Here is a 14,590-nt window from a genome sequence, read left to right on the forward strand (position 1 = left end):
GCTTCCGACGCAGCTAGCAGAAAACCAGATGACGTATATCTGGGCCAAGACCTTTTCTTTCGAGCACCGGTCACTGTTGACGTCTGAGTAGCATCTTGAGGCCAATGTCTAATCAGATGCCTGCATGCGGATACATTTTTAAAAAGCTAATAAAACGCTAAATCGCTGTCAGATGAAAGCCGACGGGTTGTGAAATTGCACAATGCATTCCACCTGGGACTGTTTACCTGAATGCATACAAAGCCATCTCAAATGTGATTGGTCAATCCTTTCGGACTACAAATTGACTACATTCTGCCTACAACACAAAATGTGTGCCAGCTATCTGTGCATCACAATAACATGTTTCAGCCTTGTTTGGTTTGTCATAAACAGAATTGAATGATGTCATGATCATGCTTTAAAGTATGAAAAGTTGAAACACGACTACGTGGCATGTGCATAAATTCCCTCAACAAGCCACTGGAGAGGAAAATGAAAAGTCTAACCTCAGTTTGCTCATTTTCCACCAGACTTAACAATGGGAGACTAGATTTTGATAGGTGTAATATGTCTCCAGTTATTCGATGGCTTAACTGTTGCTATTTCATGTTGAGAATGGCTTCCCACGGCTTTCATTATGTCAAATTATTGCGAATGATCACATCAGTCATTTCACACATTATGGTTTCCTCCTGTTGCCATAATGGCCACATAATCTGCTAAATAATATCGGAGCCCTGTTGCTTGTTAAAGCATAGAATATAATATCCGAAACTTTAAATTGAGTTTCCTCTGATATTGCCTGTGCTTTACACAATGTACAAAAAAAAAATGCACTAAATATTTACTAAACTACGATAGTTACAGCCTTTTAAAACAATTAGTGATGAAATTGGCTTTTTTTAATCTTGCAGTTGCATTGTTCGGAAAAATTATGCCATCGAGTGACTTTTTAATTTTGAGAATATAGTTTCCGCACAGTGTGCTGGAACCATAAAATCCAGTCAGCGTGTTCGAGCTGTTGCAGGTTGAGGGGTTGAGGAGGCAGAGCTGCTCTCAGCGGCAGGCTGCAGCACTGTGTGGTGCCTGAGGTGTGGTGACATGATGTGAGCTGACAGGTGGCACCATGGGTAACAGGGCTAAAACTCCCATGATGCAGCCTGCTGAGGCCCCGTCCCACCTCTCAGCCGCTGTTTCTAACCGCGCTGCAATTTCAGGCTGCTGCTGGATGGTCACAGCTACGATATACTGCAGCTTTGAGGTTTGGGACGAGTCAAATTAACTATGAAGTAAAGCCAAGGGGCTGTTTGCACACAGTTGGTATCTGGATTAGCTGGAGAGAGCCAGACGTTGCATCGTGTTGATCTTGGGACTGAAATGACTCACTGTCTCAAAGCTTTTTATAACTTGTCCTGTTGCGATGTGAACAGGTTGAGGAACAGGTGAAATGTAAGTTTGTGGGTGTGTGTTTAGAATATCAAATATGAGTCAGCAATAACACCAACATTAATATTTCTTGCATTGATTTCTTTATTTTTTCCCATCAAAAGAAATGCACAGATCAGCAAAGCTACTACATACAATTGGCCATACAATAGCAACTGAATTTTTGTTCTTGTTTGAAGGTGTTCAGAAAATTCTGACGGGTCATTTTTACACTTTGCACCTTGAACATCTGCAGTTAGGCTGCATTCAGCAAAAAATCAAACCAATGCTGTCCTTCCACGTTCAAATTAAAAATTCAGCCACAATCTACATATCTGGACAGCTACGAATTACTGCTCCAGGAAAATTACTGTACGTACATACAATAAAGAAAAAAACAAAAGTTTTGCATAGCTTCATTGTAATGTAGATACAGTACTGTAAGGCACTTCATGAAAAAATTTAGGCATTTTTTTATCCTATATAATAAACCTTTTTGCCACTTCATTCTAAAACTTCATCTCAATATGCAAGGTTACAACATCTGGAAAAACAAAAACCTCAAATAACATTTTTGCGCACTATGTAAATCTACTGTACTCCCCCGCTTTTCTTTTGGCATTAAGTCTCAAGTTCAACATTCTCAAAATATTGAAGTTGGGTTCTTGTGCATAATATGACTGACACATTGTCCCATAACCCCACACAACCCAGTGTTTCTCAAAAAAGACCAAACAAAATAAAAATAAATTGTGCAATGATTTGGGGTCATGTGGAGTAGAAGGCAACACGCTGTCAAAAACGAGTCCCAAAACTAAACAAACCAAACGTCCGGGCGAGTTACAGGTCATTTCCTCAAAGCCTGGCACTGTACCGACGGTGAAGGGTACATCTGACATGGGCAGGAGATGTTTCTCTTTTTTAGATAAAAAAGTAGCTCTATCTCATCCCTCCTCCAGGCCAGTCTGAAACATTGGTGGGATAACTGTGTGGTGTTGTTGTCCAGCAGCTGTATGTAGGATCATATGTTCCAGCAGCCCACTTCATATGGACAGAGGTAAAGAGGATGCGTCTGCTCTATCCGAGCTGGTCTTCATACTGTTTCCGGAAGCAATCTCCAGCTGGAAAGAAATCCCAGCAGCGCTCCTGGTACATCTTCCATACATATGACTCCTAAAGTCAGACACACAGAAATGGACATTAATGTGTTACTAAGAATTAGAAGTTGTTAATTAGTAAGAAAAATATGCTGAGACTAACACTGAACAATTGATAGTTTTTTGAAAAAAAAATCAATCTGAAAAAGTGGTCCAGTGTGTAGGAACATGGAGATCTGTTTGGCAGAAATGGGATATAATATTCAGACTAATGTTCTTATTCATGTATAATCACCTGAAAAGAAGGATCATTGTATTGTCGTTACCTCAGAATGAGGTAAATTCAACAGCAATATCAGTCAGAAACTGGAAGTACCACCTTGCTGTTGTATTCTCTACTAACCAATCAAGTTGCAGTTTACATCCATGTCTGTCCAGATTCATACAACATACGCAGCAAAGGCTTCCAAGGACTTTAATAAAAGGTGTTAAGTGTATTTTTGGGCAAAATTAAGTTCTCACTATATTTAGATGTATGATCCCATGAATAATGTCCAGTGAGAAACATGCTGTCTTCACTGAGAGACTGTTTTTCCAGAGGAGTCCAGGGACTGACAGAGAGCTTCATCACATGGTGCAACGACAATCACCTGAAGCTTAATGTCAGCAGGACACACGGTGAAACTGACCTTTAACTTTTTAGATATAAAATGTCAGCACTTAATCATTTTGTCCTAGGAGACATTTGTGTGAATTTTTCTCCTGATTAGCAAATTAATGAAGTTATGGCCAAAAATGTGTTTGGTGTGGTCACAGTCCAAATTTGAGGAAATTCCCTCAAGGTTTTTCTGAGATATCACTCTCACTAGAACGGGGCGGACGGACAGACAGATGGATGGACAACCCAAAAACATAATGCCTCAGGCCACGACTGCAGCCAACGAGGAGGCATAAAAATGCAAATAGCCTTCAGCCCAAACGCAGACACACAGTATCTCTGATAGTGACAGAATAACCATTGTTTCTTTGTTTCTGATTGGCTGATGGCTCCCCAGACAAAGGTCATTGGTGTAGAGTTATGCTGTACCTGGCCAGTGTGCTCTGTCTCATCCTTGTTGATAAGGTACATCAGGAAAAACCTTTAGAAAAAAGGCCAGTGAGACAAAACAAAAATGTCAGACCGAAAAAACTTCACATTTCCTGGATGAACATCTGATTACAGTTAAAACACAGAGGAGAGAGAGAGAGAGAGTAGAATACAGGCTTTGCTGGAGCACTCATACATACTATTCCTCCAACACTGTGTTAACAGGAAATGTCACATTCTGTGTTACGAGGAGACGATTTCTGACGCAAGTGTCAAACAAAGCAGCACCACCCCGTCTCCATCACTGAATCACCTGTTGTTTCCCAAATTTCCCAAAGTGGAAATGGCAATGGGCTGCTGTCTCTCTGTCTGTCTCTCTGTGGGTATCGCAGCTTTCCAAATCACGATGAATACTGTATGAGAGCAGGCTATCACAAACCTATTTTCCAATAAAGTTCAAGGCATTAAATAGTAATGAAGCAACATAATGAGGTCGCTCTCATATCCTCCGGCCACCTGACTGTGAGCGCAAATGGACTGCGACTTTCTATTGTCACGGGCATTATAAAGAAACACTGGATCAGCAGGCAGTGCAGGGGAAACACAGAGACAGATGGAACGAATACCTGAAGGGATCTACTGTTCTGGATCACTGGGGCTATTAGTGACTGTGGCCCTGATGCTGTGCTAATGTGTTAAAGCCATCAGTCATGTGGTTAAATTACAGAGAAGAGACAATACATGCTGGTGAAAGATGACGACAATGATTGATGCGTATGCAATAAAAAGTAAAATGGTTCACTTAAAGGTTACGTAAAATGCTCGACAGAGGGATACTTACAGGTAGTTGGCCAAATTGTGCTCTTGTAAAGTGTGAGTCTCAAAGCCGTGAGGTGTTGTGTCAAAGTAGTCATTACCGATCCCACAAATGAAGCATTTGGTCTGAGAACAGAAGATGAAAAGATAATTAGAGCACCTGCTGTCTTTTATTTATCTTTGTGCAACACAGTTATCAAAAGGACATTTGGCATTATTTTTAAAGGGGCACTCCACTGATTTTACACATGAAGATTAGTTTGCTTAGAACCCATGAGGGATATCTGGTCTAAGTGAAAGCGGTGCATTTGTGATCCTCCTGGTTTTTCGCAGGAACGTCATGATCATTTCTGCCCGCTCTTGAAGTCCTAGGTTGCATACATAAGTGTTTCAGCAAAATTAGAATTAAATTTATTCACTCATATTTTAAACTAAATATTTATTTTCCCCTGTCATTACAATCTCTTAAGGACCAAAAAGTATGCTTTGACCTCCATCTGGCCTGACTGACTGTTGCTTAAAAGACTCTCAAAAAACACAAAAGTAGGCCACATGTCTGAAGTGAAGATGTCCTGAAAGGAAAGGAATTTCGTCTTCTAAGAGACATGTGAAACTGTCAGTGAGTAGTTCAGCTTTCAAAGTGTTGCACACCAAAAGGTCCCTGGCCTGCACAGACTTACAAGACACTAAAAGCAGAACAATAAGTGCAATAGCAAAATGAGAGAAAATATAGCCCACTTCCATACATGTTAGACAATGTCAAACCAAATATAAGCACAATCCTGCTCCTTAGACATTCCAGCTATAGAACATAACAGACTGTGCCCTCCTATGCTGCTGGACGCTTTGTCTGTACGCAGGTACTGAAGTCTCCATTCCTCAGACATACAAAACAAATCAGGACGTTCTCCAGACATTTTAAGTTAAAGCCTTTCCCTAAGATCACATGGGTGACACTTTTTATTCTCCTCTGTCATTGAGTGGAAGAATCTGGTTTCCTTTCCCTGAGGTAAGATACCACCTCTCAGGTGGGCACAGAGGGACCTCTGTGCTTTGGTCAGGTTACGGCTGACAAAGTGCTCCGGATGGTAAATACACCTCCGCCTTGCCAAATATTTTTACAAGCTCTCTTCCCAAGAAATTATTTAAAACTTTGTTTAGTAAGTCTGTTATCAGGCATAGTAACTCGTCCACTCCACAGCCACCTTTGTGCCACACTTCTCATGGCTCCCATGCAATGTCAACCACATAGCGCAGGTTTAAATGAGAGTTGAATCTAATCTCACCTCCATGTCCTCTTTGACTTGTTCCTGCTGGTCTCTCAGCTCTCCAAAGGCATCAATGATCAAACCTGTAACCACAAAGGAATTGTGGGCATATCATATAAACTGTACCTGTGTAATCAATACAAGAACGAGCTTACACCCTTCACTTCCTAAAAATACAGTATGGAGAGTAACGTGGATACTACAATGATGGGGAGTATTGCAGAGTCTGTGTGGTAATTTACTGAGGTGATAAAACAGGTTGATTCCTTTCGATCAGTTTATAGATCAGTATAATTCAAATACTCATACTGTGACATTTATTGACGCAATCTTTGAGGGAGTACAATGAGCTTACCCTGGATGATGGCCAGGAGGATGACGATGACAAAGAAGAAGAAGGTGATGTCAAAAAGGATACGGTAGAGCTCATAGGGGTCACCGGCTGGGTCCTCGATCTCGTCCCCGATGCCCCCTCCCGCTCTCACCCCGACGTACATGTGGAACAGGTAACACTGTGCAAACACAGCCGGTGAGTATTGTGTCTGTGTGTGTTAGAATTAAAAATACATGTGATCGATACTTACAGTCATCATGTCATCACACTTCATATCTGGCTCGTCCTCATCCTCACTCTTGTTGTAGAACTTCCTGAAGAAGTTGAAGGCCACCACAGTGTACAGGTAGACCACGACTGCCAGCAGGCCCACCGTCAACACCAGCTTAAGAGACGCACAGGCAGCAGTCAGTAAAATGCCACCACAAACTTCCTGTCTATTCGTGAGGTGAAAACACACAAGACGCAGGGGAAAAGCCACCAGCTCTCATTCATTTTCTATATAAAGTAGTTGAACCCTCACAAGGTGCTCGATGGGATCGCCGGCGGTGAGAGAGGAGCAGAGAAGGGGAAAGTTCAAATGAGTGGAAAAGGATATGTGGCAACCAGTCACACACATCAGTTTTACACTGACATAAACCTCCTTTCAAAAGCAGCTTGTGCACTGATTTACAGCCTGAACAGCAACAGCAGTGGAAGCAGCTGTAAACTACCTCTGAATTGACAGCGTGATTGATCTGCCCACGGGCAGCTGAGTGTGGGAGGTGTCGTGATTCCTTGCGGCCTTGCCATTTGGGTGGATTTCCACCCTTGGAGATTGAGGTGACATTAAATTTTGATTTGTGCCTCCGGTCAGTTGACATGAGAATCCGTGCAAGAGCTGACAGTCAGACTCAGGACTGAAATGAAGGCAACTAAGCTATTTGAACTCAAATGTCAAAGGATGCTGGGTGCATCTAAATTCTCTTTTGTGCATTCTTGCTTCCTTCACTTGCACTTTCTTCCTTTTGCCTTAATTCTGCCAAATATCTCACGAGAAAGAGGTGCAAATATTGGGTGTAGAGACACAAGAATTGACACAAGACATAGAATATTTACCAGATGACAACCTTGCTCAACCAAGCACCATTTTAACATCTATTATCCATTACAACATGAAGCACAGAAGGAGGCCAACCTTGTACGGAAAGCGTAGAGAAACAGACATTTCTCCCAGGAGAACTGGCTCGGTTTCCTAATTATGTACCCTGGTGGTCAGATATGCTTAAAGCAAATTTCACATTTGCAGGTTTCTGGAATTTTTCCTTTGCTCTTATTAAATAATCTGTTCAAAAATCAAGCAGTAGATCACAGTTAATAGATTATGATTATATTTTGTGGTGCCATGTAAAGCAATATGAGGCAAAATTGATTAATACTTTCATTCTATAATATGCAGGATAGCTGACACCAGGCTGGACATTAGTGTTACCCAAGATGCCCTCAGTGGGACAGGAGCATGGAGAGTGTGATAAAACTGGCTTGTGGTTGTACATCAGGGAATAAACAGGCAGTGCTTCCAACCCAGCCCAAGCCACTAACTCAGCAGTGACCCCTGCTGCTTGGAATAAGGCCTGCAGCCTCCTCGTCCTGACCTGTTTTCCGTTATGTGTGACAGAGGAGAGGATGGTTCGAAGGGTCTTGAACCCCATGGCGATGTCCAGCAAATGAGCAGCAAAGAAGAAGTTGTTGTAGTGGCCCAGGATGGACATGGTGGTGTACCATACCAGATACAGGAAAGACTGGGAAGAGAAACAACATAAGCCAATCAGAAATCATGTGTCCAGCCATAATATCATCAATCAAGGCATTCACCCATCAGTTCATTCACTCAGCCATCCATAAAACCAGCAATTAATCATCCCAGACAGTATGCAAACTCACATTGTCTGTAAACACCACTCCCATTTTCCAGACGTGGTACTTTGTATCGATTGAGCTCAACCTGGCAAAGAAGACAGGTTGATATGAGGGGCTTGTATTTTCGATTTGACCTGTATTTTTGCTTCGAGGAGTTCTAGCCTGTCTGCTCTTTATCTGTCTAATCTCTCACCATGACACCAGCGAAGCCTCCTTGGCGACAGTTTCCTCTGTAGGGTTGAAATCCAGGGCGCTCTTATCCAGCCCCAGCAGCTCTGCTATTCTCTCCGCTCCGTACAGGTCTCCATACTTTTTGATAACCTACAAAACAGCAGCAAAACAGAAACAGATGACACCGTGGCTGACATTTAGCAAATATCACCAGATTGGGTTTGTGTGTGTAACAGATGACACAAAAATAAGATAAATCACTTACTTTGCGTTTGACGAATTTATCCCAGTAGTTGTTGGGGAAGGAACTGGTAAAAAAACAGCAAATAACAACAGCATTAAACCTTTGTTTACAAGAGAATATGACTCAGAGTTTAATGAGCAAACTGACTCACGGAGTATTGATGACCAGTCTGTCCCACTGTCCTTTGATGTCATCATCCGACGGCTGCTCTGTGATGTAAAGGCCGGCAAACTCCAACTTCCTGGCTATCTCCTTCTCACGTTTGAACACTACCAGGGGCACCTTGGACACAAAGGGAATTTAGCTGCATCATTAGCGCAGTATAGGAAATAACGTACAGTTACATACGCTGACTGATGTCAACATGCCACAAATCCATCATGTTTACTTCTAAAGGGGACAGGAAGTGTACAACGGTGTGATCGCAACACACAAGTGTCCTTGAAAACTTGAACCAAGTGCTAAAAAGCAGTGTTGAGATATTTTAAAATGTAAATAAAATATGTGAGTAGAGTAGAAATACTGAAATATTATATGAAAATTACATCATTTGCGGCTATTACTACAACACATTAGTGTTAAATTACTAAATCTAAAGCGTAAACAATCAAAACTTCAGTGTGTTTTCTTGTCACTTGGTGTTACTGTACCTTCAGGTAGTAGTATCCAACCACACACAGGAAAGATATGATAGTGTGCAGGATAGCAAGACAGCGAAGCGTCGGCGCCATGTAACCCGTGCTCTCCTGCAGGACAAAATACTCAAGTGCACCCTCATCTTCCTCCTCCCCGGCTCTGCCTCGACCATTCCAGGGGTCTTCATCGTCTGAGTAATCACCGGTCACCTGACAGACAATGAGGCATTTACCGAAAGCAATAACCACAATGTTCAAATCTTATGTATGGTGTATATACTGATAGCTAAATTTCAGGCTTACTTTGTAGAAGAGCAGAATGAAGTTGATCGCAAAAGCGACAAAAAGTGCCAGGAAGCGGAGGTTGTAGAAGTTTCTGGCCAGGTAATTCTGCAAAAATAAGCATTGCTGTATAAGTTGTATATATGCAACAAGTCGATTGATACTCTCTTAATAAGCTTAAGCTTAAAAATTCTGTTCTTCTTGATTTAAGACAGCTGTGAGTGAAATGTCTGACCAGCATCTTGGTCTGGTAGATTTCCAAGCCATCGAAGAAGCTGGCCATGAAGGCCTCTGGTGGTTCTTTCTTCTGGCCGATCCTCTTCTTTGGGGCTTTCTTCTCCTCCGCCAAAGACTCTGGAGGGGCTTCGTCTTTGGCCTTGTCGTGGTCCTTCTTCTCACCATCTTCTGAACTACAACAATAATTTTGCTATTAGTGACAGGCAGAAACCTGCTGTCTACTCTCCAAACTTCTCACCGGGGGTTAATTTAATTAAATATCTGACATTCTTCATACTTAAAGCCCCTTTGTGAAGAATTTGAAAATGTCTGACTTTGGCGTCTATCAAAAGAAAGACAATCCGAAACACTCTGCCATCAGAAAATGCTAGAAAATACCAGAAAGTTTGAAGATGCTTTAATCACACAAATCATATCAAAAGAATTATATCAATAGCAATTCCACTGAAGATGAAAGAGGAACATATTAGGAACACTCACTCTCCTTTCTCTGAATCAGATTTGTAGTCTCCATTTGAAGCCCTCTTCTTTGCAGCCAGCTATAACAAACACATTGTTTTGACCATCAGTCACTTTAACAGTTTGCTCGAGCATGATAACAAATGTGTTTCAATTAAAATGTCAATACTAATGTTGCAGTGTTTTTAGTATCAGTTAGATAAGACGTGATTAGTGATTAAATTGGATTGAACAAGACTACTGACCTGTGCTTTCTTCTGCTTGACAGCACTGGCAATGGACGGAGCATCCCCCACCACCACCTCTGACACATCCCCCAAACCTGGCTCAGCTCCGTGCTTTCCCTCCTTCTTGGGCTGTATGTTCAGCAACTCAGCCATCAGGTCTGCCTCTGCCGCATCTCCCTGAGCCATCTGACCCATCTCCGCCAGCGCTGAAGCTTCGCTGGCCTCCATCTTTTCCATCTCTAACACGTCTCCGTGGATCCCGAACTGGGTGGGGTCCGGCATGTTTCCCAAAATGTCCGTCACCTTAATGTTCTTTGCCCCTTCGACGAGGCCACCCCCAAACATAGTGGTCCACAGGATATGGAAGAAACCCCAAACCAGGCTGTAGACAAAGTGTAAGAGGCCTGTGATGATCATCCAGAAGAAAGAGAAGAAGCCTCGCACCATCTCCCTTATACTCATCTTCCTGAATTTTCTGTACTGTCGCCTCATGCTCTTGAGAGTTAGCAGCTGGCGGAAGTGGCAGAGGCTTTTTCTCATGGAGATGCAGGCAATTGTAAAGGCAGAGGAAGACTCCAACGTCACGCTGTCCTCCTCTTCCTCTTCCTGGCTTTCCACCACACTCTGGTTGTCGTCCTCATCTTCCTCTGGACGCTCCACTGGGTCCGGCTCTGAAATCTGAGAGGCTAGCTGCATCTCAAAGATGGTGTCCTCACAGAAGTTGACAAACAGTTCCATCTTCTCACTCTCCCCACCTTCATTGACGACATCGAAGATAAACTGACGCTTTGACTCTTTCACCTGAGGCTTCTCCCACTGGGTGCGACTCGACTCACTGATCTCAAAGTAGACCCTCTCGATGCGTTTGGCACCACCCATGATCTCAATACGACCCAAATAGGGTTCGAAATAGCTGAGGACGCTCTCAGCCAGGTCGAGGAACGTTGAAAGGCGAGCATCGTGAGGCATATGCTCAGAGAGATTGGTCAGCAACACAGCTACATTAAAGCCAATGTCCTTGGCGGGTTCATGAAACCTCTCCACAAACTGCTCATAGTTGAACATGTCGTTCTCATCCGCCTCAGCGCAGGAGAGAAGGAACTCAATCTCAGACTGGGAATACTGCTTCTGGTTCTCCATGGACTTCTGGAAATCTTTCTTTGAGATGACCCCTTTGCTCTCGGGGTCATAGTCCTTGAAGCTGTCCGAGGTAGTCAGGTCCTTCAACTTGAGGAACATGTCGAAGAATTTTAGGATCATCTCCACATTGCTAGAGGATTCCACCAAGGTGTCCACCATCTGTTTGCCAATGGTACCATTGACAACATTACCTGTGACGTGATGGAGAAAGAGACCAAAACAAAGTTCGTCAGTAAACACAATAACAAACAGTCTCCATGCAGATTAAACAAAACTGATTTGGGAAATATTTTATCACATGTGAAGCAAACAAATCTGCTTAATGAAAATCATAAACGAGACAATATCCTTGCAACCTAATGCTGCTGACAAGCTCATACGCTGTCAGTGAGTGACTGAAAAGAAAACCTTCGAGAAGAGACAGCATCATGACGATCATGTCCTTCTGCAGGTCCAGCAGCTCCTTCAATAATTCAATCTGACTGGAGTCCTGTTAGAAGACAAAAAAGGAAACCTTATGACTCACACTACACTATATCACACAGACTACTGATGGCCTCCCTGTAAGGGTACTGTCTAATATCCTTGAGAGATCAAGGCTGCCTCAGATTGTGGGGACCCACAATGACCCTGATGGGGCCCAGACGGGCCTTCCAAGTAACATCCATCCATCAGCACCAGGGTTAATGTTATTTTACTGTCTCGCAGCAGATGGCTAGGTCAGTCTGACTCATTTAGGGTCTCTATGGAGCCTGTATTCAGCATGCCATAAATCTGTGCTGTACTTTGATTCGCAAAATTCAAACCCCTCCACCTGTGCTCTCCTTCATCCTGGCTTCTACGGTCAGACCAAGCCTTATTCTGATAAGGTTAGATGGTTGGATTTCCTCCCATTCCTAGCCTATTAGACGTGGAGGAAATATCATAGATAGACTAATACATCATATAGTTGAGTGGAATGACATATGTAATTGTACTGCAGTAGCCTGAGGTTATCCTTGAGCCTGGAGAGACCTCTAGTGGCCACACACACACACACACACACACACACACACACACACACACACACACACGCATACAAACACATATATATGTTTTATGCTGTGGGATTATTATCACTGATGTATTCATGTATAAGCAGAATTAGGGGACGTCTGGGAGCCAAATCGTTAAGAAGGAAATCATTTTATAATATACACTTTAACCATTTGGCTACAAGACATCTTCAAGCTTAAATTACAGTTTATTCATTAAAGCAAACCCTGTTTTGATTCTAGCAGGCTTCCTCTGTTGCAAGTCATTACTCTCTCTCTCCCTGTGATCTCTATCTATGTTGATACTGAAAAACTGTTTAACAAAGAGATAACAAGATATCATTTAACTTAGTAGTTGATTTAGTGGATCTTATTTTAACTACGTTATATATTGAATCTGTAATACTGCAGCATATTTTATAAAATGATCACATGTTCTGTATGTAAACTATTAATCTGCAAAGCAGCGAAGATGTAGCTGTCAATTAGATGAATTGGATTAAAAAGGACAATATACTGTATCTGTAATGTAGTGGAGTAGTGAAGTATAAAGCATAAGTAGCTCAAGTACAGTACCTCAAATCTGTATCTGAGTGCAGTACAAATATATAACCGCATAGCACAGCACACACCACCACTTTATTGCAGTCAAAAGAACATACCTGGGACAACTTCATCTGCATGTTGGCAAACACATGCAAGAAGCCCACTACTGCGTCCCACAGCCTGCTGTGAGCCAGACTCTGCTGGTTCCCGATACATGGACCCTGAAGAAAATCACAAAGTTTCAAAATCAGTCTTTTAAGATCAAGATTTGAATCAGCACTTGTTGTGGTGCAGTGTGCTTTGATATGGTACCTGAATGTATTCAGTTAAAGAGTTGAAGACCTGCTTGGCCACTGCCAGAGCTCTGGAGAAGTTCCTCTGACCCGCCTCGTCTATAATATCCTTACCAGAGTAGTACCAGTAGAAGTCACTGATGGATTCCTGAAAGAAAGAAGGAGGGAAAGAGAAGGATTTAGCACATTACAGAAGGTGAATGAAAATATTAAATTGTTCTAGATCTGTCTGTAATAATATCACACCTGCAGTCTCAGTAGGTAGTCTACAGTACTAATGATGATGTTGACTGTAGTTGTGTTTCCTGTCTGAGTCCTCAAGAAGTTCTGAAAATCTAAAACAGGCAACATAATAATTTAAAACAACAAATGAAATGGTGGTAGAGGAGTACATTCACACCATCCAGCTGACTCTAAAACTCTGTCGTTTAGAGATTCCTTTTTGGAAAATAAAATAAATCGAAAAAGAGACATGCATCTTCTTTCATTCTGATTTATGGTAATGTGTCCACCTACCATTGTTGTGGCCCTCACAGAGAAGCTGCAGAAACCTAAAGAGATCCTTTGTGAACTCATCATCCTGAAGTACCTTGGAACCTGAGGATAGGAAATGAGATTAACTGTCCTGTTCAGTGATAAGAAGGTCAGAGACCCATCATTTTAATGTCAGTACAGGCATCAGGGCTTGCATAGCTTCCTAAAAATAAAGCTGCTGTCTAGTTGTCAGACAACATTCAATTATGTGCACTATATTTGGGGTTCACATAAACAAGGTATAGTGCATCATTTCACAAATTAAAACAGGGTTTATTATAGGAATAAAACTGAGCTTTATTGTTTAACACCAGCAAAGCTTTGTTGTTTCTTACAATCAAAGCTTTGGGAGATTTATTTCTTACTGCACGCTGGTTAGTATCGTAAAAGTAATAAACAGAAAAGGTCCCACACAAATGACAAGCACTGACTTCTTATAAAAGAAATATAGGGAAAGTGGAGAGATTTGAGTCAGTTTGGGGCACCTAACCCTGGACTGAACAATCTATCCAGATGTCATAGGAGCATGCATGCGTTCCTTTAGTCCAAGGTACAAAAGAAGGTGGTTGTATTGCATTCAGGGCAAGGGAGGAGGAGAAATGGGGGAGAAAAAGATTGGGGGGGGTGTGGAGAGGGAGGAAGGAGTTGAACGGAGAGCAATCAAGATGTCAGCATTGCATAGAATGAGTAGAATCTAAACCATGTATTTACCCCGCTCACTCACGTTGACTGCGACCGATGAGATAAAAAACATGATCAGAGGAAAACAAACAAACAAACAAAACAAAAAGCAGACATAAGCAAAGGAGAAGACATTGAGAGTCAATCAGAAGAAGTAGGAACAGGAGAGAATGATAGCGCTATAGAAATATCTTTACAT

At 42.2% G+C, this 14,590-nt stretch overlaps 1 protein-coding gene across 1 annotated transcript in view; it reads right to left on the bottom strand.

Annotated features, from left to right (window-relative positions):
* Positions 1-1,530: 1,530 nt before the first annotated feature.
* Positions 1,531-14,590, bottom strand: part of LOC121618556 (ryanodine receptor 3-like) — a 105,345-nt gene continuing 92,285 nt past the window's right edge. Inside the window, exons 86-107 of the mRNA XM_041954059.1 lie at positions 14,422-14,439; positions 13,693-13,773; positions 13,423-13,511; positions 13,196-13,324; positions 13,000-13,104; positions 11,712-11,793; positions 10,182-11,494; positions 9,958-10,016; positions 9,476-9,650; positions 9,252-9,348; positions 8,974-9,170; positions 8,475-8,605; positions 8,345-8,387; positions 8,102-8,229; positions 7,933-7,993; positions 7,644-7,790; positions 6,260-6,394; positions 6,031-6,187; positions 5,694-5,758; positions 4,433-4,533; positions 3,592-3,643; positions 1,531-2,580 (exon numbers count right to left, since the gene is read on the bottom strand). Coding sequence (XP_041809993.1) covers positions 2,485-2,580; positions 3,592-3,643; positions 4,433-4,533; positions 5,694-5,758; positions 6,031-6,187; positions 6,260-6,394; positions 7,644-7,790; positions 7,933-7,993; positions 8,102-8,229; positions 8,345-8,387; positions 8,475-8,605; positions 8,974-9,170; positions 9,252-9,348; positions 9,476-9,650; positions 9,958-10,016; positions 10,182-11,494; positions 11,712-11,793; positions 13,000-13,104; positions 13,196-13,324; positions 13,423-13,511; positions 13,693-13,773; positions 14,422-14,439 — 3,461 coding nt within the window. The 3' untranslated portion in view covers positions 1,531-2,484. The remainder of the gene's footprint in view (positions 2,581-3,591; positions 3,644-4,432; positions 4,534-5,693; positions 5,759-6,030; positions 6,188-6,259; positions 6,395-7,643; positions 7,791-7,932; positions 7,994-8,101; positions 8,230-8,344; positions 8,388-8,474; positions 8,606-8,973; positions 9,171-9,251; positions 9,349-9,475; positions 9,651-9,957; positions 10,017-10,181; positions 11,495-11,711; positions 11,794-12,999; positions 13,105-13,195; positions 13,325-13,422; positions 13,512-13,692; positions 13,774-14,421; positions 14,440-14,590) is intronic.

The sequence above is a fragment of the Chelmon rostratus genome, chromosome 15 (assembly GCF_017976325.1).
Source record: "Chelmon rostratus isolate fCheRos1 chromosome 15, fCheRos1.pri, whole genome shotgun sequence".
Taxonomy (NCBI): Eukaryota; Metazoa; Chordata; class Actinopteri; order Chaetodontiformes; family Chaetodontidae; genus Chelmon; species Chelmon rostratus.